The sequence below is a fragment of the Grampus griseus genome, assembly GCF_964374135.1.
Source record: "Grampus griseus genome assembly, chromosome: 1".
Classification (NCBI taxonomy): domain Eukaryota; kingdom Metazoa; phylum Chordata; class Mammalia; order Artiodactyla; family Delphinidae; genus Grampus; species Grampus griseus.
The window spans coordinates 14,243,567-14,269,890 of NC_139017.1; the positions used below are offsets into that span (position 1 = coordinate 14,243,567).

General features: G+C 36.9%; 1 protein-coding gene across 1 annotated transcript in view; it reads right to left on the minus strand.

Annotated features, from left to right (window-relative positions):
* The window catches only part of USH2A (usherin), a gene marked incomplete at its 5' end in the record, with an annotated part of 770,156 nt that overhangs the window by 195,693 nt on the left and 548,139 nt on the right, over positions 1–26,324 (minus strand). The window contains 3 exons of the mRNA XM_082666701.1: positions 5,964–6,185; positions 15,021–15,189; positions 18,882–19,080. Of these exons, the coding sequence (XP_082522827.1) occupies positions 5,964–6,185; positions 15,021–15,189; positions 18,882–19,080 (590 nt within the window). The remainder of the gene's footprint in view (positions 1–5,963; positions 6,186–15,020; positions 15,190–18,881; positions 19,081–26,324) is intronic.

Genomic DNA, 26,324 nt, shown 5'->3' on the forward strand with positions numbered 1-26,324 from the left:
AGTACCAAATAACGTTCAAACCCTTTCGGCTTTTCGGCTTTATCTCCCTCTATTTCCTTACACACGGCATCTTCCTCCAATCAACCCAACTGCTCACTCCTACCTAGACATGCTTTGCAGGCTGCTAATTTCACACTTCAGCTCAAGCCATGCCCTTTAGCTGAAACGTCCTTCTTCCATCCACGTGTCTCAAAATCCTACTCGTCGTTTGCGGTTCCGATCAGCGATTTAGCGTTCTTCATCATCTTGGCTGGAGTGATCACTCAGTCTTAAGATTATGCTTGTATTCATCCCTCTCTTATGCCTGTGTTTAATCTTACAGGCACTCTTCTCCTTGATTAGATTGCAAGTCCTTAAGGGTAAAAATGGAATCTTAGCCATTTTTACACTCACAAAGCACTAAGAATGATATTTCGAATATAGTCACTACATGGTACGTGTTTATTGAATGAAGGAATATGGCAATTGACTTAAAAAAAGCAACAGATGAGCAACAATGCTAAAATGAGACAGCTTACTGCTGTTTTCAAACTCTCAGTCATTACGGTGTTGGGGTGGGCGGGCAGCACTTTTGCATCTCCATTACTCCATGACTATGGTTCTGTCTTTTTTTTTTTTTTTTTTTTTTTTGCGGTACGCGGGCCTCTCACTGCTGTGGCCTCTTCCGCCGCGTAGCGCAGGCCCCGGACGCGCAGGCTCAGCGGCCATGGCTCACGGGCCCAGCCGCTCCGTGGCATGTGGGATCCTCCCGGACCAGGGCCCGAACCCGTGTCCGCTGCATCAGCAGGCGGACTCTCAACCACTGCGCCACCAGGGAAGCCCCATGGTTCTGTCTTGAATGGACCTGTTTTTAGCTAACACATCTAAAGGAGAAAGAGGTACTCAACTGGTTAGTCATAGTACAGGATAACTAACTAATGGCCATGAATTTCTAGCAGACCTGATTACTAGGCCTTAAAGCAGTGGTTCTCAAAGTTTGGTGCCAGGACCCTTTTATACTTTCACAAATAATTGAGGACTCCAAATAGCTTTTGTTTATATGGGTAAGATTTGTTGATATTTACTGGGTTAGAGCCTAAAACTGAAACGTTTGAAATAGATATTCATTAATTCATTTAAAATAATGATAAACATATAACATGCTAACATAAATATTTATGAAAAAATAAACATATTTCCAAACTGAGAAAAATTAGTGAGAAGAATGACACTGTTTATATTTTTGCAAGCCTCTTTAATGTCTAGCTTAATAGAAGTAACTGAATTCTCCTACCTGCTTCTGCATTCAACTATTGCAATATCATGGAAGCAACCTAAATGCCCATCAACAGATGAATGGATAAAGAAAATGTGGTACAGATACACAATGGAATACTACACAGCCATAAAAAAGAACGAAAATTTTGCCATTTGTGGCAACACGGATGGACTTGGAGGGCATTATGCTAAGCTAAATAAATCAGACAGAGAAAGACAAATATTGTATGTTATCATTTATATGTGGAATCTAAAAGAATACAACAAACTTGTGAATATATAACAAGAAAGAAGCAGACTCACAGATATAGAGAACAAATTAGTGGTTACCAGTGGGGAAAGGGAAGGGAGGAGGAGTGAGGTAGGGGTAGGGGATTAAGAGGTACAAACTATTATATATAAAATAAATAAGCTACAAGGATAGATTTTACAGCACAGGTAATATAGCCAACATTTTATAATAACTATAATGGAATACAACCTGTAAAAACTGTGAATCGTGATATTGTACACCTGTAACTTATACAATATTGTACATCAACTATACGTCAATTAAAAAAAAATCTGTTGCAATATTACATGTCATGTAACCTCTGGAAAACTCCACTGGATACTTATGAGAGAATGACAGTGAAAAAGGCGTATAATAGTTTAGTATTATTGTGAAAATAGTTTTGATGTCACAGACACCACCAGAGGTCTTAGAGACCCTCAGAAATCCCCGAGACATACTTTAAAAGTCACTGCCTTAGAGCTTAGCACACATACACAGCACCTTTTCTTCTAACTTGGGCACACTTGTGGTGTGTAGTCAACGTCTCATTTTTTTTCTGGTCATCAGAAAATGTTGGCAACTTGGTAGTTACACTGGGCCTGTTCATCAGACTTGATAAACATTGATATGGTTTGGGTTGGAGAGTATCCAGGGCTTGTTCAGGTATCAGAATGCTCAGGAATGTTAAGAGCATGGACTCTATGAATGGAGTTAGAAACTCTTCTTAGTCACAGTGGCAAGAAATTCATGGGCAGATCTCCCAGACTCCCTTGTATTTAGGTATCGATAGATAGCTGAGTTCCAGTCAATGAAATGTCAATAAAACTATCTGCTATTTCTAGCCTGGCCAAAAACAACAACAACAACAACAACAAAACCAAAAAAAAAAAAACCCACACCTGTTATTTCATACTTTTCTTCTTCTGACTGCAGACAACTCCCAGGTGACCCGAGAAGCTACCCATTGAAAATGACAGCGCTTCCAACAGCCAGAATGACTGTGGGAAAGAGATCTCACCCTGAAGATATGTTCACACCACAATACTATTATATGGGAAAGAAATGAACCTCTATTATCTTTGAGCCTTTATATATTTTGAGGTTCACTTACAGTAACAGTGTTACCTGAAGTAAAACAGCCACTTACTAGATGTGTGATCTGGAAAAAGTTTTTAACTTCTGTACTTCTGTTTCCTCATCTGTAAAATGGAGATAATAATAGTACCTACCTCCTAGGGTTGTGGTGAGGTTTAAATGTGTTAATGTGTGTGAAGCACACAGAACTCCGCTTGGCAAATAGTGAACGTGGAATGTTGCCTACGTGTTGCTGTTGTGATTTGTCTCCTGCTGCTCGTATACATCTTCTAGCCAATAAACAGTGTCCAGGAAACACTGAGCTGGACTTCTTGACTGGACTTTAGTTATCTTTAGAATGCTAACCTTTACGTCTACAATCCATAGGGGATATTTCTGAAATGGCTTCTGTGTCTATACCGGACACTTGTGTATTATATGATTTAATACATCATTCATTTTTTAAGAAGATCTTGGGAGGTTGGTTTTTGCTGTTTGTTTTTGTTTTTTTGGTCTTACCTGGCAAACTCAACTTTCTTGTTACCTTATAGTACAGATCCAGGTGCCCTGTGCCATTTCTTGGAGATAATCCTTAAATTCCTTAGGTCAATGAAAATGTCATAATTGAAATCTAATTCTGTTGTATATAGGACAACTAGCCACTCTTACTATTTTCTGGACAGTTGATGGAGATCAACATAATGACATGGGACTATCAACCACTTTGACAATATATACATTAAAATCTTCCTTTAAATATGTCCTACTGGGTTGGATGAAAAAAGGCATAAGATGGATACAGTGTGGATCCAGAAAGGTGATTTATAGCTTCACAGAATAGTAAATGCCTTGGAAATACACTTGATGGTCGTACAAAGATAAAATAAGAAACTAGAAATCAGGTGTTTTTTTTTTGACTCAAAGAAGATGAATTTTTGTCACACTGGGAGGATTGAAATTTAGTTATGAATAACTTAATTTGGCATTTCTTACTTATTTAAGGGCTATCAAAATACTGAGAGTCTAGTATCCTTATTAAGGCACAAGATTCTGGTACATCCAGGATTGATACTTTTAATATGTTTTGATTATTTAGTTTTATTATTGAAGTGCTCTTCTTAATAGTTCTCATCAGAACTTACTTTATTTTATTTTTGGCCACGCTGTGTGTCTTGCAGGATCTTAGTTCCCTGACCAGGGATTGAACCCGCACCCTCGGCAATGAAAGCACGGAGTCCTAACCACTGGACCTCCAGGGAATTCCCCATCAGAATTTTACACAGAAGAGAATGTGTACAAGAACATGGTATTTAACAATAACACTATAATAATTTAAATAATTGTTACTTGTATTATGGATAACTCTGAGAAGAAATTAAAGAAAGACAGCAGAGAGTTCATAGTTTATCTCCATCAAGATATTATGATGAAAAAGAAAAAAGATATTATGATGTCCTGAAATTTTAACTTGGAGGGACTGGGATTCCAATGCATACTAGTTGCAGGGGTAGGTTTATCTTGAAGTTCAGGAAAATTGATCTTCAAGGCCCTTCACTTGCATGAGCCCCTTCCAAGGCAAGCATAGATATATTTTTATAAAATTTGTGAATGTATAATATTTAACTACAATTTGTTATGGCCACTATCTCTTGCCCTTTTAACTTGTCCTCTGTTATACATGGCCTCATATTGATTGAGATTAGGGTAACCATGGACATTTATGGACTCAAACTAAGGGGAAGTTGAGTCTGGGGAATATTTAGTTTGGGTTCAGTAGCTAAATTTATATGATTTCAGCCACTTTCATAAAAAAGTTGTTAAGGCTTAAATATGTCATTTTCACTGCAATTTGGAAAGATAAGGAATGTGAGAAATTATAGACTCTTAATTTGTATGCATATAAAGGGAAGGTTTAAAGAAAAAGATCAGTTAGAAAAATTAATATAATATGAAATAAAAGCTGTAAAAATGAAAAATGAAATCAACTGAAATATTCTGACATCAAGAAGAGAATTCTAACAAAATAAATTTCAAATCATACTCAAAGTAGGAAACTATTAAAAGAAAATGATGGATCTAGGATTGAAGCAATGCATAAGCAATATGGTTACTTTGATAAATTATGAAAAGAAGTAACTTATATTGGAAAAATCTAGACTTCTTACTGATTTGTAGATAAAATAGTGGCATCTATGATAAAATACAACTTAAATTCAGTCCTACAATAAGGATATCCATGAAAACTGGTAATGATGCTGTCAATTCAACAAATATTTAAGACAAGTCACTGCAAATCACCTTAAGACAAGAAAACTTAAAATGCCCTAAAATCTTAAAAAACCCTTTGTAGGTATTTCTCTAAAATTGAAAATAACCTACATTTCCATAATATTACAATAATGAGTTGTGAAGTGTAAAGTCACTTTTCTAAACTTTAAATAATTAAACAAATTTTTGATTAACTATGTGACAGGAAAGAATGAATTATCTTTCTATTCTCTCTACAGATAATTATAGTACAAAGCCATGGCTGTATGAAGAGGTGACCAAGGGTGTCAGTTAAACATGTCAGGGAAAAAAATATAGAGGGATGTCAGAAATTATATAATCCAAATATACTATTTTTATGTTAGTGGAATCTGCCAGGTTTATCCTTCTACATGTATAATTCTTGTCATTTCTTTTCCCCTTATAAATAAATATTTATATTTTATCTTGTCTTCATCATTTGGTTTTATTTTCTTAAAAAGCATCTCCCAAATTTTATAAATTTTGGCACCCCCAAATCTAGATCTGACTGTGTGATCTTGAGCATGTGTCTAATCTCTGTGCCTCAGCTTCCTCATTTTAAATATGTGAATAATAATAGTACCTATTTTGTACAGATTAATTGAGGGAATAATGTATAAAACATTGGGCATAGTACCTCCTAGATAGTAAGTACTCATTTAATGATAATGATAGCTATTAATGCTAATTTAATAGCTATAGAAAAATAAAGGAGTAAAAGAATTATGGCACAACATCATCAATAATAATTTGTATACTCTCAGTATTGCTATGAATTATTCTCTTGGTCCAGAACCAATGCATTGATGTGTTTGTTTGTTTGCTTTTTGGTGGACATGACACTTTTCAAGAAGAAAGAGTTTTGGCCTGCTTTTATGAAATGCATCACATGCACATAAAAAAAGTGAGGTTACATTTTTCTTTGTTAGACAATGTGTAGCTATTTGCCACATTAGATGTAATTAATGTGAGCTTTCATTACTTATGTGTTTTATATCTAGGGCAAATTTCTCAATGTCTCTGTTTCTGAGATTCTCCCTCTACTGAAAGGTAGATGAGGCTCCCTTACCTGGAAGGCGACTGTACACCACACCCTGTTCCTCTCCCCCACAGCACTCGAAATCTTTGCTCACAATCTGTCCACCACAGCACTGCTGGTCATGGCCATCATGGAGCCTCCCAGCACAGCAAATCTGGTTTCCGGAGGTGGAATATGGCAGTCTGCCACAGCAGGAGTCGCCGAGGCCAGTGGAAACCCGATTGTGCTGTTCATCTGGACAGCATACTTCACCTGTCAATTTAGCACAATAACCATCATTGCATGAGTTAAAAAAATATGCTTTGACTCATGACTAAATTTTATCACAATGATCTTGCAGATGCCAACTGGTTGACAGGGTATCGTCATACTGGAGTTGCAAAATCTCAATACCGCTTCAAAATGTTTGCATTGAAGTTGTATAAACACGTGTATAAACATGGGTCTATGCCAACTTAGAGGCAACAAAAAAAGTTTGTCTACAATTACTTTTCTATCTATTTAGTATATATATATGTATATATATATTTTTGGAAAGTGGGATGGACTCAGAAATCAATTCTTGATAAATTTGTATTGCTTTTGATTATAATTTCTTTAACCAAACTACATTTCTTTAACCAAACAAAAGATTTCCAATGGAAAGCTTAATTAAATGAAAGGAGGTAAAAATACTATATTCATATCTGCATACTAGTATTTTGCTGAGCTATGGCAGACACTGCATTTCACTGATGGAGTTCCACCCACATTTCCCCTTTATATGATATTCTGAGAAACTTGAGACAAGAATAGAATCATTTTTGCCTAGTGCCTTGGGATCAAAGGGTTCAAATATTCTAAATATCAGTAGTCATTATTTTTGTATGAAGTGCCTTCTAAAAGACAAAAAAATTTTAATTGCTTTTATTAAGGATATCTTAGAAAGGACTAATAAGAACCTGGAAGATGTAAAAATCAAACATCATCTTTCCTGTCTATCTCATGACCAACGCCTTCCTTGCCCCTGGAACCTTGACCTCCTCCTCCCATTGCCTTACTACTCTTCTTTTTCTTACACCTTCAAGAGACCCTCTTCTATTTCCTCCACTGCCCCTTCTTAAACATATCTTTCTCCCTGGACACTATCCCTTCATTAAATCTTATGAGGTATGTGAATATGATGGCCAACCTGGCAGGTTTTATAGCTTTAAACCACTGTCCAGATAAGATTTACATAATCTAGTTAATGACTTGCCAAACCTTCTTAGGAAAAGGCACAAGTTCCCTGAAGAATTTAGGATTGCCTCAGCGATTTATAGTCCTGGACTCCCTGATCTCTGTCAATTAGCTCATCCTCTTGTGAAGACAGGATATGCCAAAACTTGGTTAGTAAAACCAGATAAACTGCTAACCAAAATGATATTTAAAATATGGGACAATATTTAACTACAGATAGATATAGAAAGAGTACAAAAGTAGGGCAAGAACTCTTAGCAGTTATCCCTGAGGTCTTTCTTATCCAAAATTCATTGGGCAAAAACCCATCCCACTAGGTGAAATGGACAAATTACTATAACCTACCAAGACTAAATCATGAAGACATAGAAAATCTGAATAGACCTATGACTAGTAACAGAATTGAATCACTAATCAAAACCTCCTAGCAAAGAAAAGTCCTGGACCAGACGGCTTCACTGGTGAATTTTATCAAACATTTAAAGAAAAGTTAACATCAATCCTCCTCAAATTCTTTCAAAAAATTGAAGAGGAAGAAATACTTCTTAAGTCAATATATGAGGCCAGAATAACAAATATATGAGCCTGATAACAAAACCAGACACATCAAGGAAAGCAAACAACAGACCAATATCTCTTATAAATATTGATGCAAAAATTCTCAACAAAATACTAACAAACTGAATTCAATTCATTAGCACATTAAAATGATACCAAGTGGGAAACATAACCAAGTGGGATTTATTCCTGGAATGCAAGGATAATTCAACATACAAAAATCAATCAATGTAATACACCACATTAACAGAATGAATGAAGGAAAACACATGGTTGTCTCAACCGGTGCAGAGAAAGCATTTGACAAAATTCAACACTTTTCTATTATAAAAACATTTAACAAACTGGAAGTAGAAGAAAATACCTCAACATAATAAAGAGCATATGAGAAAAACCCACAACTAACATTATACTCAATGTTATACTCAAGAAAGCTCTTTTTCTAAGATCAGGAAGAAGACAAGGATGCTGACTTTAACCACTTCTACTCAACATAATATTGAAAGTATAACCAGAGAAATTTGGCAAGAAAAAGAAATAAAAGGCATCCATATTGAAAAGGAAGTAGTAAAATTATCTCTGTTCACAGACAATATAACTTCATGTGTATAAAACCCTAAAGATTCCAAACCCAAAACACCATTTGAACTAATAAGAGAATTCAGCAGAGTTGCAGGATACAAAATCAACATACAAAAATCACTTGTGTTTTCATACACTATAAAAAATAAAAATGAAAAATCAGAAAAGGAAATTTAAAAACAATTCCATTTACAATAGTGTAAAAATACTTAGGAATAAACTTAATCAAGGAGGTGAAGAAAATGTACAGTGAAAACTACAAACTGCTGAAAGAAATTAAAGAAGAGTCAAATAAATAGAAAAGCATTCCATATTCAAGGATTAGAAGACTTAATATTGTTAAGATGTCAATACTACTCAGCAGCTTGAAGCAGGATTTCAGTTCCTGGCCAGAGACTGAGGTTGGTCAACAGCAGTGAGAGCACTGAATCCTAGCCACTAGACCAGTGGCCAGTGACAAGGCCCTGGTCCGTCAGCTGTGTCAAAATGAATTTCCACATAGAGACGGAAAGTAGTCAAGCAAGTAAAGGCTTTATTAGGAGGAAAAAGAGTACAGTATGTGTGGATAGACACATGGGAGGGCTCAGAGAGAGAGAGAGAGTCTCATCCTCATGGTAGTTGGAATCACTTTTATGGGGCATTTCTTCCAGGCTTCCTTTGGCCACTCATCTTGCTTTGCCTGGTTCTGAGTCCATATATGGTTTATCTCGGGGTCCTCTCACGTGTGCGTGAGCATCTCCTAGTCAAGATGGATTCTAATGAAGAGGCCTATGGGTAGTTGACATCACTTACTATGGGGTGGCTCCCCCTTCTTTTGACCTCCAAGGAGCCTTTCTGCACATGTGTAGTTGGGGAGGTCTCCTTGACTTCAAGAATGAGGAATATGTGGTCTTTTATATCTTTTCTGGGTGGGGCCCAGCCTTCTCCATCCTGCTTTTATGGAGTTTCTGCTATTATGGAGTTTCTGTCCACAGGGGAGAAACTGTTCAGCCTGGGGCCCATCTATCTCCTGCCTCATAGAGATTCAATGCAATTGCTATCAAAATTCCAACAATACTTCTTGCAGAAACAGAAAAATCCATCCTAGTATTCAAATGGAATCTCCAGGTACCTCAACTAGCAAAACAATCTCAAAAAAGAACAAAGTTGGAGGTCTCACACTTCCTAATTTCAAAACTTATTATATGGACTTATATATACTACCAAATGTAAAATAGATAGCTAGTGGGAAGCAGCTGCATAGCACAGGGAGATCAGCTCAGTACTTTGTGACCACCTAGAGGGGTGGGATAGGGAGGGTGGGAGGGAGATGCAAGAGGGAGGAGATATGGGGATATAGGTATATGTATAGCTGATTCACTTTGTTATAAAGCAGAAACTAACACACCATTGTAAAGAAATTCTACTCCAATAAAGAGGTTAAAAAAAGAAAAACTTATTATAAAGCTACAGGAATCAAAACAGTGTGATCCTAGTATGAAGACAGACATATAGACCAATGGAATAGAACAGAGAGTCAGAAATAAAACCTTTGGTGTATAATCAAATGATTTTCAACAAGGATGTCAAGACCATTCAATAGGGAAAGGACCAAATTTTTTGGAAAAACTGGATATCCAAATGGAAAGAATGAAGTTGAACCCATACCTTATACCATATACAAAATTTAAATAAAAATAGATCCAAGACCTAAATATAAAAGCTGAAACTATAAATTTTTTAGAAGAAAACATAGGAGAAAATTTTAATGACATTGAATTTGGCAATGATTTCTTGAATATGACACCAGAAGCACAGGCAACAATAAGAAAAATAGATGATTTGGACTTTATCAAAATTAAAATGTGTTGTGCATCTAAAGACACTATCAACTGATTAAAGCTGTGACCCACAGGAGGAAATATTTGCAAACCACATATTTAAAAATGGATTAATATCCAGACTATATAAAGAACTTCTACAACTCAATAACACAAACACAAACAATCCAATTAAAAAATGGGCAAAGCATACATATAAACATTTCTCTAAAGAACATGACCAATAAGCACAAATAAGCTCAATATTATTAATTATTAGGGAAATGTGTATCAAAACCACAATGAGATACCACTTCACACCCAGTTATGATTATTATAAAAAACAAAACAAAAAATAACAAGAGTTAGCAAGAAAGTGGAGAAATTCAAACCCAGTGCATTGCTGTTGGTGCAGCTGCTGTGGAAAACACTATGGCGGTTCCTCAAAAAATTCAACATAGAATTACCATATGATATAGGAATTCCACTTCTGGGTATATAGCCAAAAAAATTGAAAGCAAGGACTCGAACGGATAATTGTACACCAATGCTCATAGCAGCCTTATTCACAATAGCCAAAAGGTGGAAACAACCCGAATATCCATCAACAGATGAACAGATAAACAAAACGTTGTATATACACACAAATGGAATATTATTCAACCTGAAATAGGAAGGAAGTTCTGACACATGCTACAACATGTATGAGCCTTGGAAACATTATGTTAAGTGAAATAAGCCAGTCATAAAAGGACCAATATTATATGATTCTACTTACATGAGGTACCTAGAGAAATGGAGAAATGATCTTACTGTGAACAGTGCAGTTGCTGTGTTTGTTACATTTCTCTGGGTGAGAGGTTTCTTCTGTCTGGTCTGCAATGTAGTTCCCATTTCTTAAATCTTTACGGCTAAAGAACTCAGTGTCCCTTGTTGGCAAACTTTCTTTAACATAATGTGTCACAAGGTCCAGGGGCAGCAACAGTTAATTAAACATCACTTAGGACAATGGTGGGCTTAGAGGAACAGTGTACACACCTATACTGGGGAAAACCAACCCTTTTTAAAGAAAAAACCCTCCACTTTTGAGTATAACAAATATCGATTGGATATTTTAGTCATATTTTCTGGAATCCCTCAGAATGTTATTCAGTTACTGACAGAAGGCTTCATAACAAGAGGTGTGGATTATATCAATGAGAAGTAAAACTGATTTCCCCCCGCTCAAAAAAGGGCTATTAGACATAAGATACAAGGATCAGTCACCTTCTCATTAACCTCTCAAAATGAATCTATCTCACGACAGGCTTGAAAATGTTTTCTCTCTAAAAGCTACCATGCAGTCTTAACAGTTAATTGTTATTCTTATCAAAGAATGACCCCGCATTAACATTTAGCTTGAGGTCATTAGCGCATTTATAAAAAAAAGGGGACTGGAAAGAGCATTCTTTCCTCTGCTGTTCTTTGTTATAGGGGTTCTATGGAGGAGAGTTGTGAGAAAAAATGAAGTCAATATTATCCAACAAAATGAAGTAAATATTATTCACCAATATTTCAGACCTGTCTAGAACTATCAAAATGCCTATACCTGTCTCAGCCTTGAACTGGCAGACTACTGACTGAATTTTAATTACATTGAAATATAAGATGGTTTGGGGTCAATATGCTTTCTTTCTTAATGTAAACAGTGTTAAACCAGTTAATAAAGACCATTGGCTGAAAACAGAGGTCCCAATATAATCTCTTCTTTTCGGTACTGATATATTGAGATTCTTTGATTATCCAGTAAGATTGCATTTTCTCCTTTTGACATCAAGGTAGGCATTCTAATCCTGTGAAAAATTAACCACTTAAAAGACCCAAATGAGGGCCATGCTCAACAGATTGGTAGATATTAAAATGCTTGAGGTCTGAGGGCTTCCCTTGTGGCACAGTGGTTAAGAATCCGCCTGCCAACGCAGGGAACACGGGTTCGATCCCTGGTCCGGGAAGATCCCACATGTCATGGAGCAACTAAGCCCGTGAGCCACAACTACTGAAGCCTGCGTGCCTAGAGCCTCTGCTCTGCAACAAGAGAAGCCACCGCAATGAAGAGTGGATCCCGCTCTCCACAACTAGAGAAAGCACGTGCACAGCAATGAAGACCCAACCCTGAGAAAAACATAATTCAAAAAGAGTCATGTACCAAAATGTTCATTGCAGCTCTATTTACAATAGCCTGGAGATGGAAACAACCTAAGTGTCCATCATCCGATGAATGGATAAAGAAGATGTGGCACATATATACAATGGAATATTACTCACCCGTTAAAAGAAATGAAATTGAGCTATTTGTAATGAGGTGGATGGACCTAGAGTCTGTCATACAGAGTGAAGTAAGTCAGAAAGAGAAAGACAAATACCGTATGCTAACACATATATATGGAATTTAAGAAAAAAAAATGTCATGAAGAACCTAGGGGTAAGACAGGAATAAAGACACAGACCTACTAGAGAATGGACTTGAGGATATGGGGAGGGGGAAGGGTAAGCTGTGACAAAGTGAGAGAGTGGCATGGACATATATACACTACCAAACATAAGGTAGATAGCTAGTGGGAAGCAGCTGCATAGCACAGGGAGATCAGCTCGGTGCTTTGTGACCTCCTAGAGGGGTGGGATAGGAAGGGTGGGAGGGAGGGAGATGCAAGAGGGAAGAGATATGGGAACATAGGTATATGTATAACTGATTCACTTTGTTATAAAGCAGAAACTAACACACCATTGTAAAGCAATTATACTCCAATAAAGATGCAAAAGTAAATAACTAACTAACTAAATAAAAAATATATAATAAAAAAATAAAATGCTTGAGGTCTGAATGAGCATGTGTCAATATACAGATCATGGAGGTTTTAAAAACTCTTGTTTTAAAAATTACTTATTAAAAAGTTTTGTATAGTATCAATAAACGACCTTTGAGTTTCCATGACTTATTTCAGTTTTGGGGGAAAAAAAAGTTGAATTTCATCTGGAAATAGAACAAGAGTAGATTGATTTCTTCGTTGGAGATCTGACACTTTGTGCTAGGATTGAGAAAGGTGACAGGTAAAGATCCTAGGTGTTCACAGCCATGACATATGCAACCAAGTGTTTTTCATCAGTTTTAAGGCATAGTGGATATTTTTCAGAGTTGGTACAGTTCATGGCAAATCATAACTTAACAAAAATTTTAATGTGACTTGGAGATGAAAACGCAATCGTTTAGTTCTATGCTAGACTTAGAGAAAAGCCTAATATGACCTATTGGTCTGAAGAATGGGAAGGACGGAACAACAGAAGATTTCCATCTCACCTCTATAGTTAGAATTTTCAAGGCAGATTTTTTTTGCAAGGAGGGAAGATGTGAAATATAGTTGAAAACTCGCAAAGTGTAAATTATTTTGAGAGAGTAAAGCATTTGACAGTGTTTAATTCATTGCCTAACACTATGATTTGTAGTATAACGAAGTTAAGGCTTTTCTGCAAAATCTTCGTTTCTGTCACCGTTGTATTTTCTTACTTGGAAAATCCAGTTGATTAAGAGTTAATTATGAAAGTATTTTTGCATAAGAATCAGAAATAACTGTACTTTTACAAGGGCAGAGTTTTCTATTAATTTTAAGGACAAATTATGAAGAATAGAAGATCTCTGCCTTGAATAAACCTGCATAGTATTTAATCATTTCACCTTCCCTTTTTGCTCCAGTGTTTTGTAAAGGATATACTGGGTGAGACAAGTTCTCGACACAGATATCTTGGATGGATATATTTGTACCAAACACAAGGTACACTGAACAATACCTGAATTTACTACATGTTTGGCATAAATTTCATGTTAAACTAGATATCTCAAAGCATTGGGCATCCAAACGTTTAGCTTTCTTCTCTTTCTCCCATATCTATTTGCTGTGCTTTTAAAGAAGAAATAGGCATTAAACTTAGGTACTAGGAAAAAAAAATCTGTATTCTCAATGGCTTTTCTAGAATAATTAGTAACTGACAGTAACAGTAATGAAGCTTTTAGAAGTCTGGAATAGTTGTTTAATAATTATATTAACACCTATTAAGTAGACTGCTCCAAAGAGCATGGATTTTGGAAAGACACACAGATTTGCATTTCAGCTCTTCTACTCCCATCTGTGTGGATCTGGGCATGTTACTGATTCTCTCTGAACCTCTTTCCTTATTTGTAAACTTAAGGTAAAATACCAGTCTCCTACAGTTGTGAAAAAAATATAAGGTATCATATCATATGTAAAGCCTTGAATACAGAGCGTGCCAGAAACTTGTTGTCTTATAAATGCCAATTGTTGTTATCTTTATTTTCAGTTATATTCACTGGACATTGTTTTGTGTAGTTGAATTTGGAAAATGGCTTATTCGGTTGGCTGATAAGACAGAAAGAAAAGAAGGTGAGGAGGGAAAAATTCCTGATTGCTACTCTTTGCTACATCCCTCCCTCCCCTGCCAGACCTAGAGCAACTAGGGGGCCTCAGATAAATGGAATCTGTGGTTAGGATCCCACTAGGAACAATGCGTACATCCTTCAGAACAGAAATGGAGAACAGCGTCATGGAGTGGAACACGAAGCAATTCACAGAGTTTATGGTGGAATACTCAGTCATGTGGATAAAATAAAGTCACAAAAAAGGGAATTATCCAGCTCTCCAGATATATTTCTTTATGTAATACATATAATGAGTCTCTATTCCCTCTCCAGTTTGTACCTAGTCTTGCTTATATTTCAAAAAAGTGGAGAGAAGAAATGATACCTAAAGCCGGCCATTGGCTACGTGTTAGTGGTTTAATCTTTGGTGGGGAGGTGCTTCAAATAGTTCACTGACACAAGTCACATGTTTGTTTTTTCTGGTTCCCAAGATTACCGAGTACTACTGGAAATGATCCTCACCTGGTAGAATCCTAACGTAATACCCTGAGCAGCACTGATGATTCGGTTGTCCCTCTTGTATTCGGCCACCACAACAAACTCCAGTTGAGTTCAAAACAAATGCGATGTACTTCTCTTCACAACAGCGGTGTCCAGGCTGAGTGTCGTAGAGAACTCCATTACAACACACCTGAAATTTGAGAATCAGGTATAAAGAAATCATTTTATTAAGAGTATTGTACCACCATATCTTATGTGATACAGTTATTATTTAATAAGGACTTGATCTGAAACCAAATGTAGCATATTTCTGATAAAAATTTAAAGGTTTAAAAAGTACATTTTCTCCGTATCATTCAAATTCTACCAATGCTATTTGATACAATGTAGCTTCTTTTAGCCTTCAACCATGCTTTGTGCTCTATCATAATACTCTATAAATACGAATTATCTTTTGAATGTCAGTGCTTCCAATGAGAAGATGATTTAGAATTGTAAATGAACAATTTCCTTCATATATATGTTTTTATTTTAATGATTGTTTAATTTAAAAACATTGCATCTGTGGAAACCTGTCTCTCATTGATCTTTTTTTTTTAATACATTGCATTTTCCTTATACTAATTTATATGATCACTTATTTATGAACCCAATCTTCAGACAAGGCAATCTCAACAGTGTCCAACATTTATGTGTGTGTGTGTGTGTGTGTGTGTGTGTGTGTGTGTGTGTGTGTGTATGTATAGAAAAGGAAATTTATATGGAAATTAATTTTGAAAAGCCCTTTTAACAGTGTTTTCTCCAGGAGCTGTGGAAGAAATTATGTGCTTCAGCAATCAAATAATTATTTTGCATGCTCACTTGAGGTCTGAGAGACTGACACTCTGTATCTAGAACAAATGAAACACGGAACAGTGCTGAGATGTAGCCTCAGAACATATACTCGGCATAAGTTGCATTCATTAGATAGATGCTTCCTGTGGCAGACAAAATCGACCACTGTTTAAGAGGTGCTTCTCTTCTACTTTTTTGCTCATTGCTACTTCCAGCCTGCACCGACATTTGATTCATGCTTAATACAAGGGCAGTAAAATATGGAATCTCTAAGTCTGAAGACTAGCTTAGTACTTCATTCATTTCTCAAAAGTGACCCAAGAGCAAAGAAACTGGGCAGAAGTCTTCTATGTTTCCTCAGGTAGCCCTGGTAAACGAACTGCAATAAATTGGCTTTGCTGTGTCAGGTTATTAGCAATGAGGGTCCACAATCAGTCTAATTCTAAGGTTAAATTGCATGACTCCTTGCTTTGATGACAGATTCTATGTGACAAGTAGAATTTCAAATTATGCCCCATTTTAAAAGAGTTAAGCAAAAACTCTTCTCTTTGTGTTTATGTGGGATTTAGGAATGCTGGTCATTTTTGCTTTCAGGGTAAAGCAATACACACCTTCCTCTTGTTTTATGACAGTGACCTAAAATCTTGCCCTTTGTTGTACAATCTTAAAGAATTTATTCAAGTCCCATTCACATATAGTGAGTTTCTGGACATCGAAGAACATCCAGGCTTTTCCTTCAGCAAGATTCGCTAGGACTTATCATCCTTTTAAATTTTCAAGCATTTATTTAGTGATGGGCCATTAGGACTGGTTCCCTTCCATACTTTCAGTGTCAGTGCCATTCTCAAGCTCTTTCAGTCACGTGAAACTTGTGCCTTTCTTCTAACCAACTCTGGTTTAGATCATCGATGGGTCCCCAAAGGGGACATTTTCAGGAGATTATTTCTCTTGAGAGGTCTCCTCCTGAACAGAGTATTTCTTTTTTTTGCGGTACGGCAGGCCTCTCACTGTGTGGCCTCTCCCGTTGCGGAGCACAGGCTCCGGACGCGCAGGTTCAGCGGCCATGGCTCACGTGCCCAGCCGCTCCGCGGCATGTGGCATCTTCCCGGACCGGGGCACGAACCCGTGTCCCCTGCATCGGCAGGCGGACTCTCAACCACTGTGCCACCAGGGAAGCCCAACAGAGTATTTCTTAATCTTCGAATTCAGTCTTCAAGTTCGTTGTCTCAGAAAACAATTTTAATAACTTGCGCTGGTAAGTGTGTAGCTAATATTCAGATAGGCAGCCTGTTCCTTGCTCTCTGTTTTCCAAAAGTAATTCTGTAATCTAGTGATTCTCAAAGTGTGGTCCCGGGACCAGATGTAGAGGCATCACCTAGCAACATGTTAGAAATGCAAATTCTCCTGCTCTACCCCAGACTTCTTCTGAGGGTGGGACCTGCTGTGTGTGTTTTAACAAGCCCTCCAGGTGTGATACTCACTGGGGTTTGACACCTATGGCTGTAATCACATGGGGAAGCTTGTATAACTATTACAGATGCTCCTGTAGTGACTTAGCCAAAAGACTCTTGGACTCACAATAAGTCTGTTTTCTACCTCTCTCCAGCCTCTCACCCAGGAAATATATATTCATAGTTAACCCCAAACAAAATTCACAAACAACCTTTTTCCTCCTGAGATTTTAATTGACTTCATCTTTCACTGACAATACCTGTGTGTGTCCTTAATCCTTAAAGTCAAAATGACTTTGTTTAATGCATCAAAGTTTTTTTTTTTTTTCTCCTGGAGAATTTTAATGGGAAAATTTATTCTAGCAATTTTTTTTCCGCTCAGAAATCCTAAATTTCATTTCATTTTATGAAAGTATGCTCATCAGATGGCACACATTTAATGCCTTAAAATGACATAAAACTTAGGCATAATAACAATTCTGGAGCCTAAGTGTCAAAAAAAAAGTACAGTAACTACTAGCTTTATGACATTTCTTAGATGATAGCAACTGCTTAGCCAGTGTCAGCCATAATAATTGTTTTTAAATATTGTTTTCATTTTTCTGGAGGGATAATCTTTTTTTTTTTTTTTTTTATGTGGGATCTTCCCGGACCGGGGCATGAACCCGTGTCCCCTGCATTGGCAGGCGGACTCTCAACCACTGCACCACCTGGGAAGCCCCATAATAATTTGTATTTTGATCCATATTGCTTCAACAACTCACTTTCATAATTACTATGTCCTTTTGCAGTGAATCTTTTGAATTTAGTCGTAGCTTTAGTCATTACATGTGTGATGTTGTTGACAAATAGGAACATTATTTCATTATGTGAAATCCTATCTTCAAACTAAGGATTTTCTGCATCATTTATCAATAAAAACCATTTACAAACCCCTCTGTCTGGCTGTATTATTGATCTGATTCTTAAACTGCAACTAATATGAACACTAATCGGCAAATGGCCGTAATTTAAAAATATTTCAGTCAAACCATGAAAGGTCCCAATCACAGTTACTCATCAGTGTCATGTAAACAAACACCCACTTGTAGCTGAATGGATTTGTTGTAAAGAAAATTCAACTCACTCAATCAAACAAATTCGGGAGGTTCCTTATCATTTCAATAAACTCATTTTCCTGTGAAGGTGATGAAAAATGAGAAGGCTAAAATGCTCATCAGGAAGATAGGATTTGTATAAGCATCCTTCCTTTTCCATGGGGTCTTCTTGATAGGTGGAAATCTTGATCATGATAAATCATGGTTTAAGAAGCAAGTGATTTCCTCAGACACAAATGTAAAATGTTAAAAGTATCCTCTCACTTTTCTGGAGGTCACTTGATAGCAATACCATTTATCATAGACATAGCAGATAATCTTTAAAAAATTAAGTCATAGTTTTAATTTATTATGTTGAATAGTAATTTCTTTTTTCCCCAGCTTTCTTGAAGTATACTTGAGAAATAAAATTATATATGTTAAAAAAAAAAAGCAAGTGATTTCACTTGGAGTGTTTAGTGAGAAAAACATATTTCACTGACTAGTTTGAAAAGATATACCTTAGCCTCAGGGGAGTAGCACCTGGGTCCACAGATAGTTTCAGGTTTTTGACACTTCACTGCTCTGCAGAGTTCATGACTGTGGTCCTTCACTGACTTCTGGGTTTTAAGGCATGAACGCCATGTTTTCCGTAAGAGATCATAACCCAGAATGATGCCATTTGGCTTCCCTGGAGACATCCAATCAATCTGAAGGGATCTGCAATGGACAGAATAATCAGTATTTCTGAAAAGACAACATTTAACATTGCTGTTATCAGTCTCAACTGCCTTCCAGTTTGGTCTATTTCATCAACAACTTCCTCATGAAAAAGCTGGAGCAAAAGAATACATATCCTAATATATATTCTGATATATGCTACTACCATAGACTATGTTTTGAGAATCAATCAAAACCATTTAAGCTTTTGGGAGAATAACACATGACATGAGTCCGGTGGTCCCCACTTTAAATTGCAGAGGCAAAAAGCAACTGTCATTGTTTGCGGCTAGTCAGAAAATCAACAGAAAGTTTTGGTTGATAAGTAAAAACAAGACACAAATAATTTGACTTAGTAAATAGGGTGGAAATTAGAGTATGTGTCATACCTAATCCCTACTTATAATCCCCTTCTCCTTTGCCTTTCTTCCCGCAGCTAGGACTAGCCACGTAACCCATAGCTGCTCAAACAGATGCAACCAGAAGATGGTGCGATTCTAACAAAGGTCCCTAGGAAATTTTGGCTTCCTTGATGTGGCTGTCGCCTTTTCCCCTTTTCTTTCTTTCTGCTAAACATGATGTCTGGAACTTTGGCAATCATCTCATTCTTCTGGCAACCATTTGGGAAAGACCATAAGAATCACAAAGACGCCTCTGCGGTATTTGTTATAACTGAACCAACGCCAACAACAATCTACCTCTAGAGCTACTTACTTGAGTCTACTGTTGGTTGTTTTGTTACTTATAGCTAAAGTACATGACCAAATTGATAAAATCTTTTTATCAGTTATTAACTGATAAAATGTATCAATGAATTTATTTATTGATACATAACATTTATCAATTTTATCAATTGATAAAATTGATAAGCTCCCTCCAAATATACTTTATCTTAATTTTTTGACTCATAGAAACAGAGTTAATTCTGCAATAGTTCTTTATATACCATGATCAAATATGTTTTGTGGTCAGAAATAGTGGAATTAGAGATTCCCATAACAAACTCCTTTATATTATTATGTTCTTGAAGATGTTTGATTTTTAAAAATTGAGCCACGGTGTTTTCTAAACATATAAATATACTGTTTTGGGTGGTTTGGTATACAATGAAGGCATAACATGGCGCCAAAACTTTACTGCATTTTCAATGGTCTATTAATATTTCATCTACTATCCTGAGTGAGATCATAACATAAAGCTGTTCACAGAAGAGTGAATCCTGAATAAAATGATCTACTCTCAGGTTAATGTGCAGAACCTTAATTCTGCACTTAGGTCTACTTGTCAGAATGACACAGTCCAGATGACATACCTGTACTATCTTTAGTATTTTTTTAAGAAGTCTACAAGAAGAAAGTAGTTAAAGTTTTAATAAAGCCCCAGAGATTTGGACATGACATATTTTTGCAATTCAGCACAGCAAGGAAAGTCTGTTATTTGCAAAACACTAGGTAAATGTAAAATAATTATTTTTCTTCTTCTTATTTTCAAAAAGGAGGATGGAACTCTGATACTCAAGATTACTTTTATTGTTTGAATTCTAGAATTTTCAACCATAACAACCATTCACAAATAGTTAGAGGTTAGCTTTTTACATAAAACCTTCCAGTAAATACTCTGGAGAAGAGTAAGCACATATGAGTTTAGTCCCTATACTTTAAGATCTTAAAATAAAATTATCACAATAACTTATGTGGAGCATCTTTCTGCCACTGTGTAAAATAATATTCTTGCTACACCTTTTAGTTTCAGGAGAAGTATGTCTTTACAGGCCAAATTTTACTGGACCCTATCAGAATTCTAGGTGACATCACATGTTAGGAATTCAATTAGGCCCAAACATTTACATTAAAAAGCCGCAGTCAAGATAAATCTTGACATTTTAATAGACTGCTAAAAAAGAAAATTATTTCCTTTTCTTGGAGGTACAAACATAACACTTTCACTAATAAGACTCTATCGATAAGAAATTAATATCACCTATGAGAGAACAGTTTCACAGGTGACTTGTATAGTCACCATTATTATTCTAAGGCCTTTATCCAACTCTCAAAATTAATTGCACGTTTTGCAGATACCTCTTTTGTATTCATTGCATAATCAACTACAGGAAAGACTACATTTAAGTGACATTCAAAGGTCGGACTTATCCACAAAAGCTGGCAAACTAGTAAAGTCTAGAAAACACCATGTAGAACCATGCCATCGTAACTTCTCTGTGTTGCACAGAATAACTGTGAAGTGAGACCACCTATATTTTTAATAATAGCAAGAACAGTTTTGATGTTGAGGATCTGAGTCAGGTACACTAATGTACGTGATCAAAGAAGAATAGGGTGTTTAACACCTGTCCACCTCTCATTAGAACCCATGGGAGTAACACTGAAAAATCTTTTGGCTGTTGATTTAAAATGAAAGACATCTCTGAGAAATGCACACCGTTATTAACTGGATTAATGGTTTCATTGTTTTGATGTTTAAGAGTGAAATAGAAGGAACATTCTTAAACCACAGGAATTAATGTGAAATATTGGGGAAACAAACTGAAGGGTTTCTTTTTGTTTGTTTTAATACATCAGTAAAGGTAGGCTCATGCAGAAACATGATCATGAATCCTCAAATAGATCTTCTTTTTGGGGGGTAGATTTGTTCATAAAGTGACAATTAGAGTTCACTTAGCTTCCACAGCACTAAGGAATAAAATTTAAGCTACCTTCATAGAGCTTCTAATAAAGGCCACAATGTTTACACACATTTTAGCATGATTCACTGGGTGTTTAGAAAGTCTAGTCAGAGCTATTGACTATTTCTTTTTAAGTCTGTCATATTGTTAGTAGATTTACTATTCTACTTGTTACTGCTATATATCCCTGTGGCCACCGTCACCACAATAATCATCACATTCAGCTCAAGAAGTACAAAATAACATTGAAGAAAGAAATAATTATGGGAAAATCATTTCTTTATCACTTACCTTTACTGGTAAATATTAAAATGATACAGTTCAGAAAAAACTTCTATGGACAGTTACGGTTCCCTTGGTGCTCTACATTTTATTCTAACATTTTATCACAATGTTGTCAAAATGTTCTTGTTTGGGCCAAAGGAAAAAATCTTCACATTACTTTAAGACATCCATCTAAATTGTTATAAATAGCTGTACATTCCCTGATCATGTTTACAGAGGCCTTTTAAAAATCCCTATTCAGGGCTTCCCTGGTGGCGCAGTGGTTGAGAGTCTGCCTGCCGATGCGGGGGACACGGGTTCGTGGCCTGGTCCGGGAAGATCCCACATGCCGCGGAGCGGCTGAGCCTGTGTGTTCGGAGCCTGTGCTCCTCAACGGGAGAGGCCACAACAGTGAGAGGTCCGCGTACCGCAAAAAAAAAAAAAAAAAAAATTCCTATTCAGCTTGGTCATTTTTGTCAATCATTTATATAACATTCAAGTTCTTCAATACTATTCCAGATTGTGATTATCAAAAATGATCAGGACACTTTTAATATAAGACTAAATAAATGTAATATGATAACAATATTAATTCTCTGCTCTCAAATCAAATAATTGAATGTTTAATTATCCACTAGAATATTTAGCATAACTTGGAGTCAGTAAAATATCAAAAGGTAAAAACTCTGTGTCCTTGAGTATGAGGAGATGTGAAACATGCATACCTGAAGCATGTCAACTATTATACAGCAGCGTAAAATCAAGTGTTTAAGTGTGTAGTTGAGGCTACAGGTATTACAGAAACACATAAACAAAGATCACTGTGTCTAGACGAACAACGAAGGTTTCATGGGAGAAGTGGATGTGGACTTGAATTGGAATAAGAGGATGGGAAGAATTCTGAGAAGGAAGATTCATATAGGCAAAAATAAGAGGGAGAAGCTGCCTAGCCATATGGAGAAGAGTAATGGGACCAACTTGACGAGCGAATGATTTACATCCAGCAATAACGGAAGGTCAGTCTGAACTTAAGAAGAACGTTATGAAGTCCCTCAAATACTATGTTGAGGAATTTGATGGTGAAATAGGGTGATTGTGCAGTGGTATCACTAGCAGAATATAAAGTCCTTTTAGAAGTAATACCCTGGCAGATTAGAGTAGAAGAGACTAGGGGTACGGAGAAATATCAGTGAGCTTCTGCAGTAACTTAACTATGAAAGACGGTTTAATGGGGTTTTCTCTTATTTAGGAACTTAAAACTATAGCCCCAAACTGAGGATGACTGATGACGAATTCCTCCGTTAAGTATCTTGCTTCTAAAAGGGAACAAACAGCAAGATTCTGCTGCAATGAACATTGCGGTGCATGCATCCTTTCGAATTATGGTTTTCTCCGGATATGGAGTGGGATTGCTGGGTCGTATGGTAATTCTATTTTTAGTTTTTTAAGGAACCTCCATACTGTTCTCCACAGTGGCTGTACCAATGTACATTCCCACCAACAGTGTAGGAAGGTTCCCTTTTCTTCACGCCCTCTCCAGCATTTATTGTTTGTAGATTTTTTGATGATGGCCATTCTGACTGGTATCAGAAAAACAAATATCGTATAATATCGTTTATGTGTGGAATCTGGAAAAATGATACAGATGAACTTATTGGCAAAGCAGAAATAGAGTCACAGATGTAGAGAACAAACTTATGGTTACCAAGGTGGGGAAGAGGGGGGACGAATTGGGAGATTGGGATTGACATATATACACTACTATGTATAAAATAGATAACTAATGAGAACCTACTGTTTAGCACAGGGAACTCTACTCAGTGCTCTGTGGTGACCTAAATGGGAAGGAAATCTAAAAAAGAGTGGATATATGTATACCTATAACTGATTCACTTTGCTGTACAGTAGAAACTAATACAACATTGTAAAGCAACTATACTCCAATAAAATTTTTTAAAAAATTCAAAAAATAACACCCCCCCCCAAATAAAAAGATTCTGCTGAGTTCTGACGATAAAGCTGCCTTTTAACATTGACCCATCACCCAAACCAACCCAAAATAAACAGAACTCTAGGAGAGTTTTTGAATTTTAATGAATATTTATTAAGTACCTCCTATATGTAAAGCATTGTTCTATACTTACAAATAAACAAGACAAAGTTCCTTCTTTCATAAAACTTACATTTTGCTGGGGGAAGGTGGGACAGTAAACAAACACGTAAGTGTACAATATGTTACATTGGTTGTCTGAGAAGGCCTGGCTCTTCTGTGCAGAAATCCGAAAGAGGGGATGAAGCAAGTGAACAGGAGTTTCTAGGCGGAGGGAACAGGAGGTATAGGGGTTTTGAGACATCCGTGCACATGGCTTGTTGAAGGACAATCAAAGAATCTGGTGGGACAGAGCTGGACTGAGCAAGAGAATGATGGAAAATGAATCAGGTGGGTGTTGGGAGTGTGGGTTTGGGGACTGCAGATCCTGTAGGGTTTTATAGAACATGGAAATAACTTTGGATTCATTTTTGAGTGCATTGGAAAACCACTGTAGATTTTTGAGCCATGGAGTGAAAGAGGAATGATTTACTTAGTGAAGAGTGACATTAAAATCCACCCCCAGTCCACCCCTAAACATTCTCAAGGCTGAGGAAGGAATTCTAAATACATCACTCAGAGAAACTGGAAGCACTTGCTTCTCCTGGTTGGTACTTCCTGAGATGCAGAAATATCTAAGCCCAATTTGCAACTGTCCCTGGAGGGAAGTATAGAAAGGAGTTTGGGGCAGCCCTGACATGGGGGTTGGAAGCCTATATGACCACAAGAAAAGGTGCTTGCTTCTCAGTTAGAGAATTCTAATGGCCAGATATTGTCTGGAGCCGCTCTAATGATAGGGTAAGACAAGATTGCCACACCGTCGATCTTTAGCATGGCGCACATGAGTGCATTTCCTATGAGCCAGTGGATGTCTTGCAAGATGGCTAGGCTTGAGCTCCCTTGAAGTTACACTGACCATGATGGTGGGTTTTTGGGGGAGGGGGCTCCAGCAGGAAGAGTGTTTGGTGTGTCCTGCTCTGTTGGCACCATAGATCAGTTGCAGAGGGCAACACTCATGTGAGAGAAGTTGGCTTTGGGGAGATCCTCATGGGTTCTCTCAAGGAAAACACAATTGTTCAAAAAAGTGCCACCTTCCACAGAGAGGGCTTGGATGGCTATCCAGTGATGGAAGTAAAATAGTAACATTGGGAAGAGGCACATTTGAATGAAAGGGAATAGGCAAGAAAGAGCAAGGAGGGAGAAAGGGCAAACTGGGATCAGGTCTGAGCCTGAGAAATGGTGGAATATTTGAACTAATGTGAGCTTAATATTTTGCTGGAGATGGAATGGACTTTTTTTTTTTTTTTTTTTTAGATTTTTGCTAGACTCTTTCTGGTCAAACTGTGCAGCATGCAGGATCTTAGTTCCCTGACCAGGGATCGAACTTATGATGCCCCCTCCAGTGGAAGCATGGAGTCCTAACCACAGGACCACCAGGGAATTCCCAGAATGGACTTTTTAATACTTGATCATGAATCTTAATGACTAAAATGAGACTCATAACTAAAAAATAATGTGAAGGCCATAAGGTATTCCTGAAAGGTTTTTCAAGAGTTGGGGAAAAAAGTAAAGCCTTTCCTCCTTGTATCTCACTGAATTAAGACAAGTACATCAACATAAATGATAAAGCATGAGCTAGGGTTGCAGTGGTGGAAATGGAGAAGAGGAACAGCTATGAGAAGATGCTCCAAAAGAAAATAGACTAAAATTGATATTGAGTGAAATCAGGGGATTAAAAAAAATCAAAGCTAGATGTCTGCGATCATATGCAAGGCGGTGGTGCCTTTGCCGAAATGGATGTTGGAAAAACTGGGTTAGATGAGAATTAAGGCTTGAGGTTATGGAAGTGATGGGTGCCTATCATTACAGAAAATCAATAGGCAATTGAATATATGGGACTGGAGTTTAGGGAGAAAACTGGGACAGAGATCTTGAGACATCAGTATGATGAAAACTGAGAGAATATTTGAACTATTTGAGTAGCAGAGGGAGTCTTTCTGTTGAGGACACCCACAATTAATGAATGGAATTAGAATGAAACCAATAAAAGAAACCAATGAGTGATCAGGGAGCCAGGGATAAAGCGGCAGTTAAAGGCCAAAGTGAATTGGGGGGAAAAACTGGATTTTGTCGAGATGCATACAAAGGCCTCTCAAATGCTTAGTGATTGAGCTGCTTCTGTGGGAACTGAAAGAAGTGGAGAAGTTA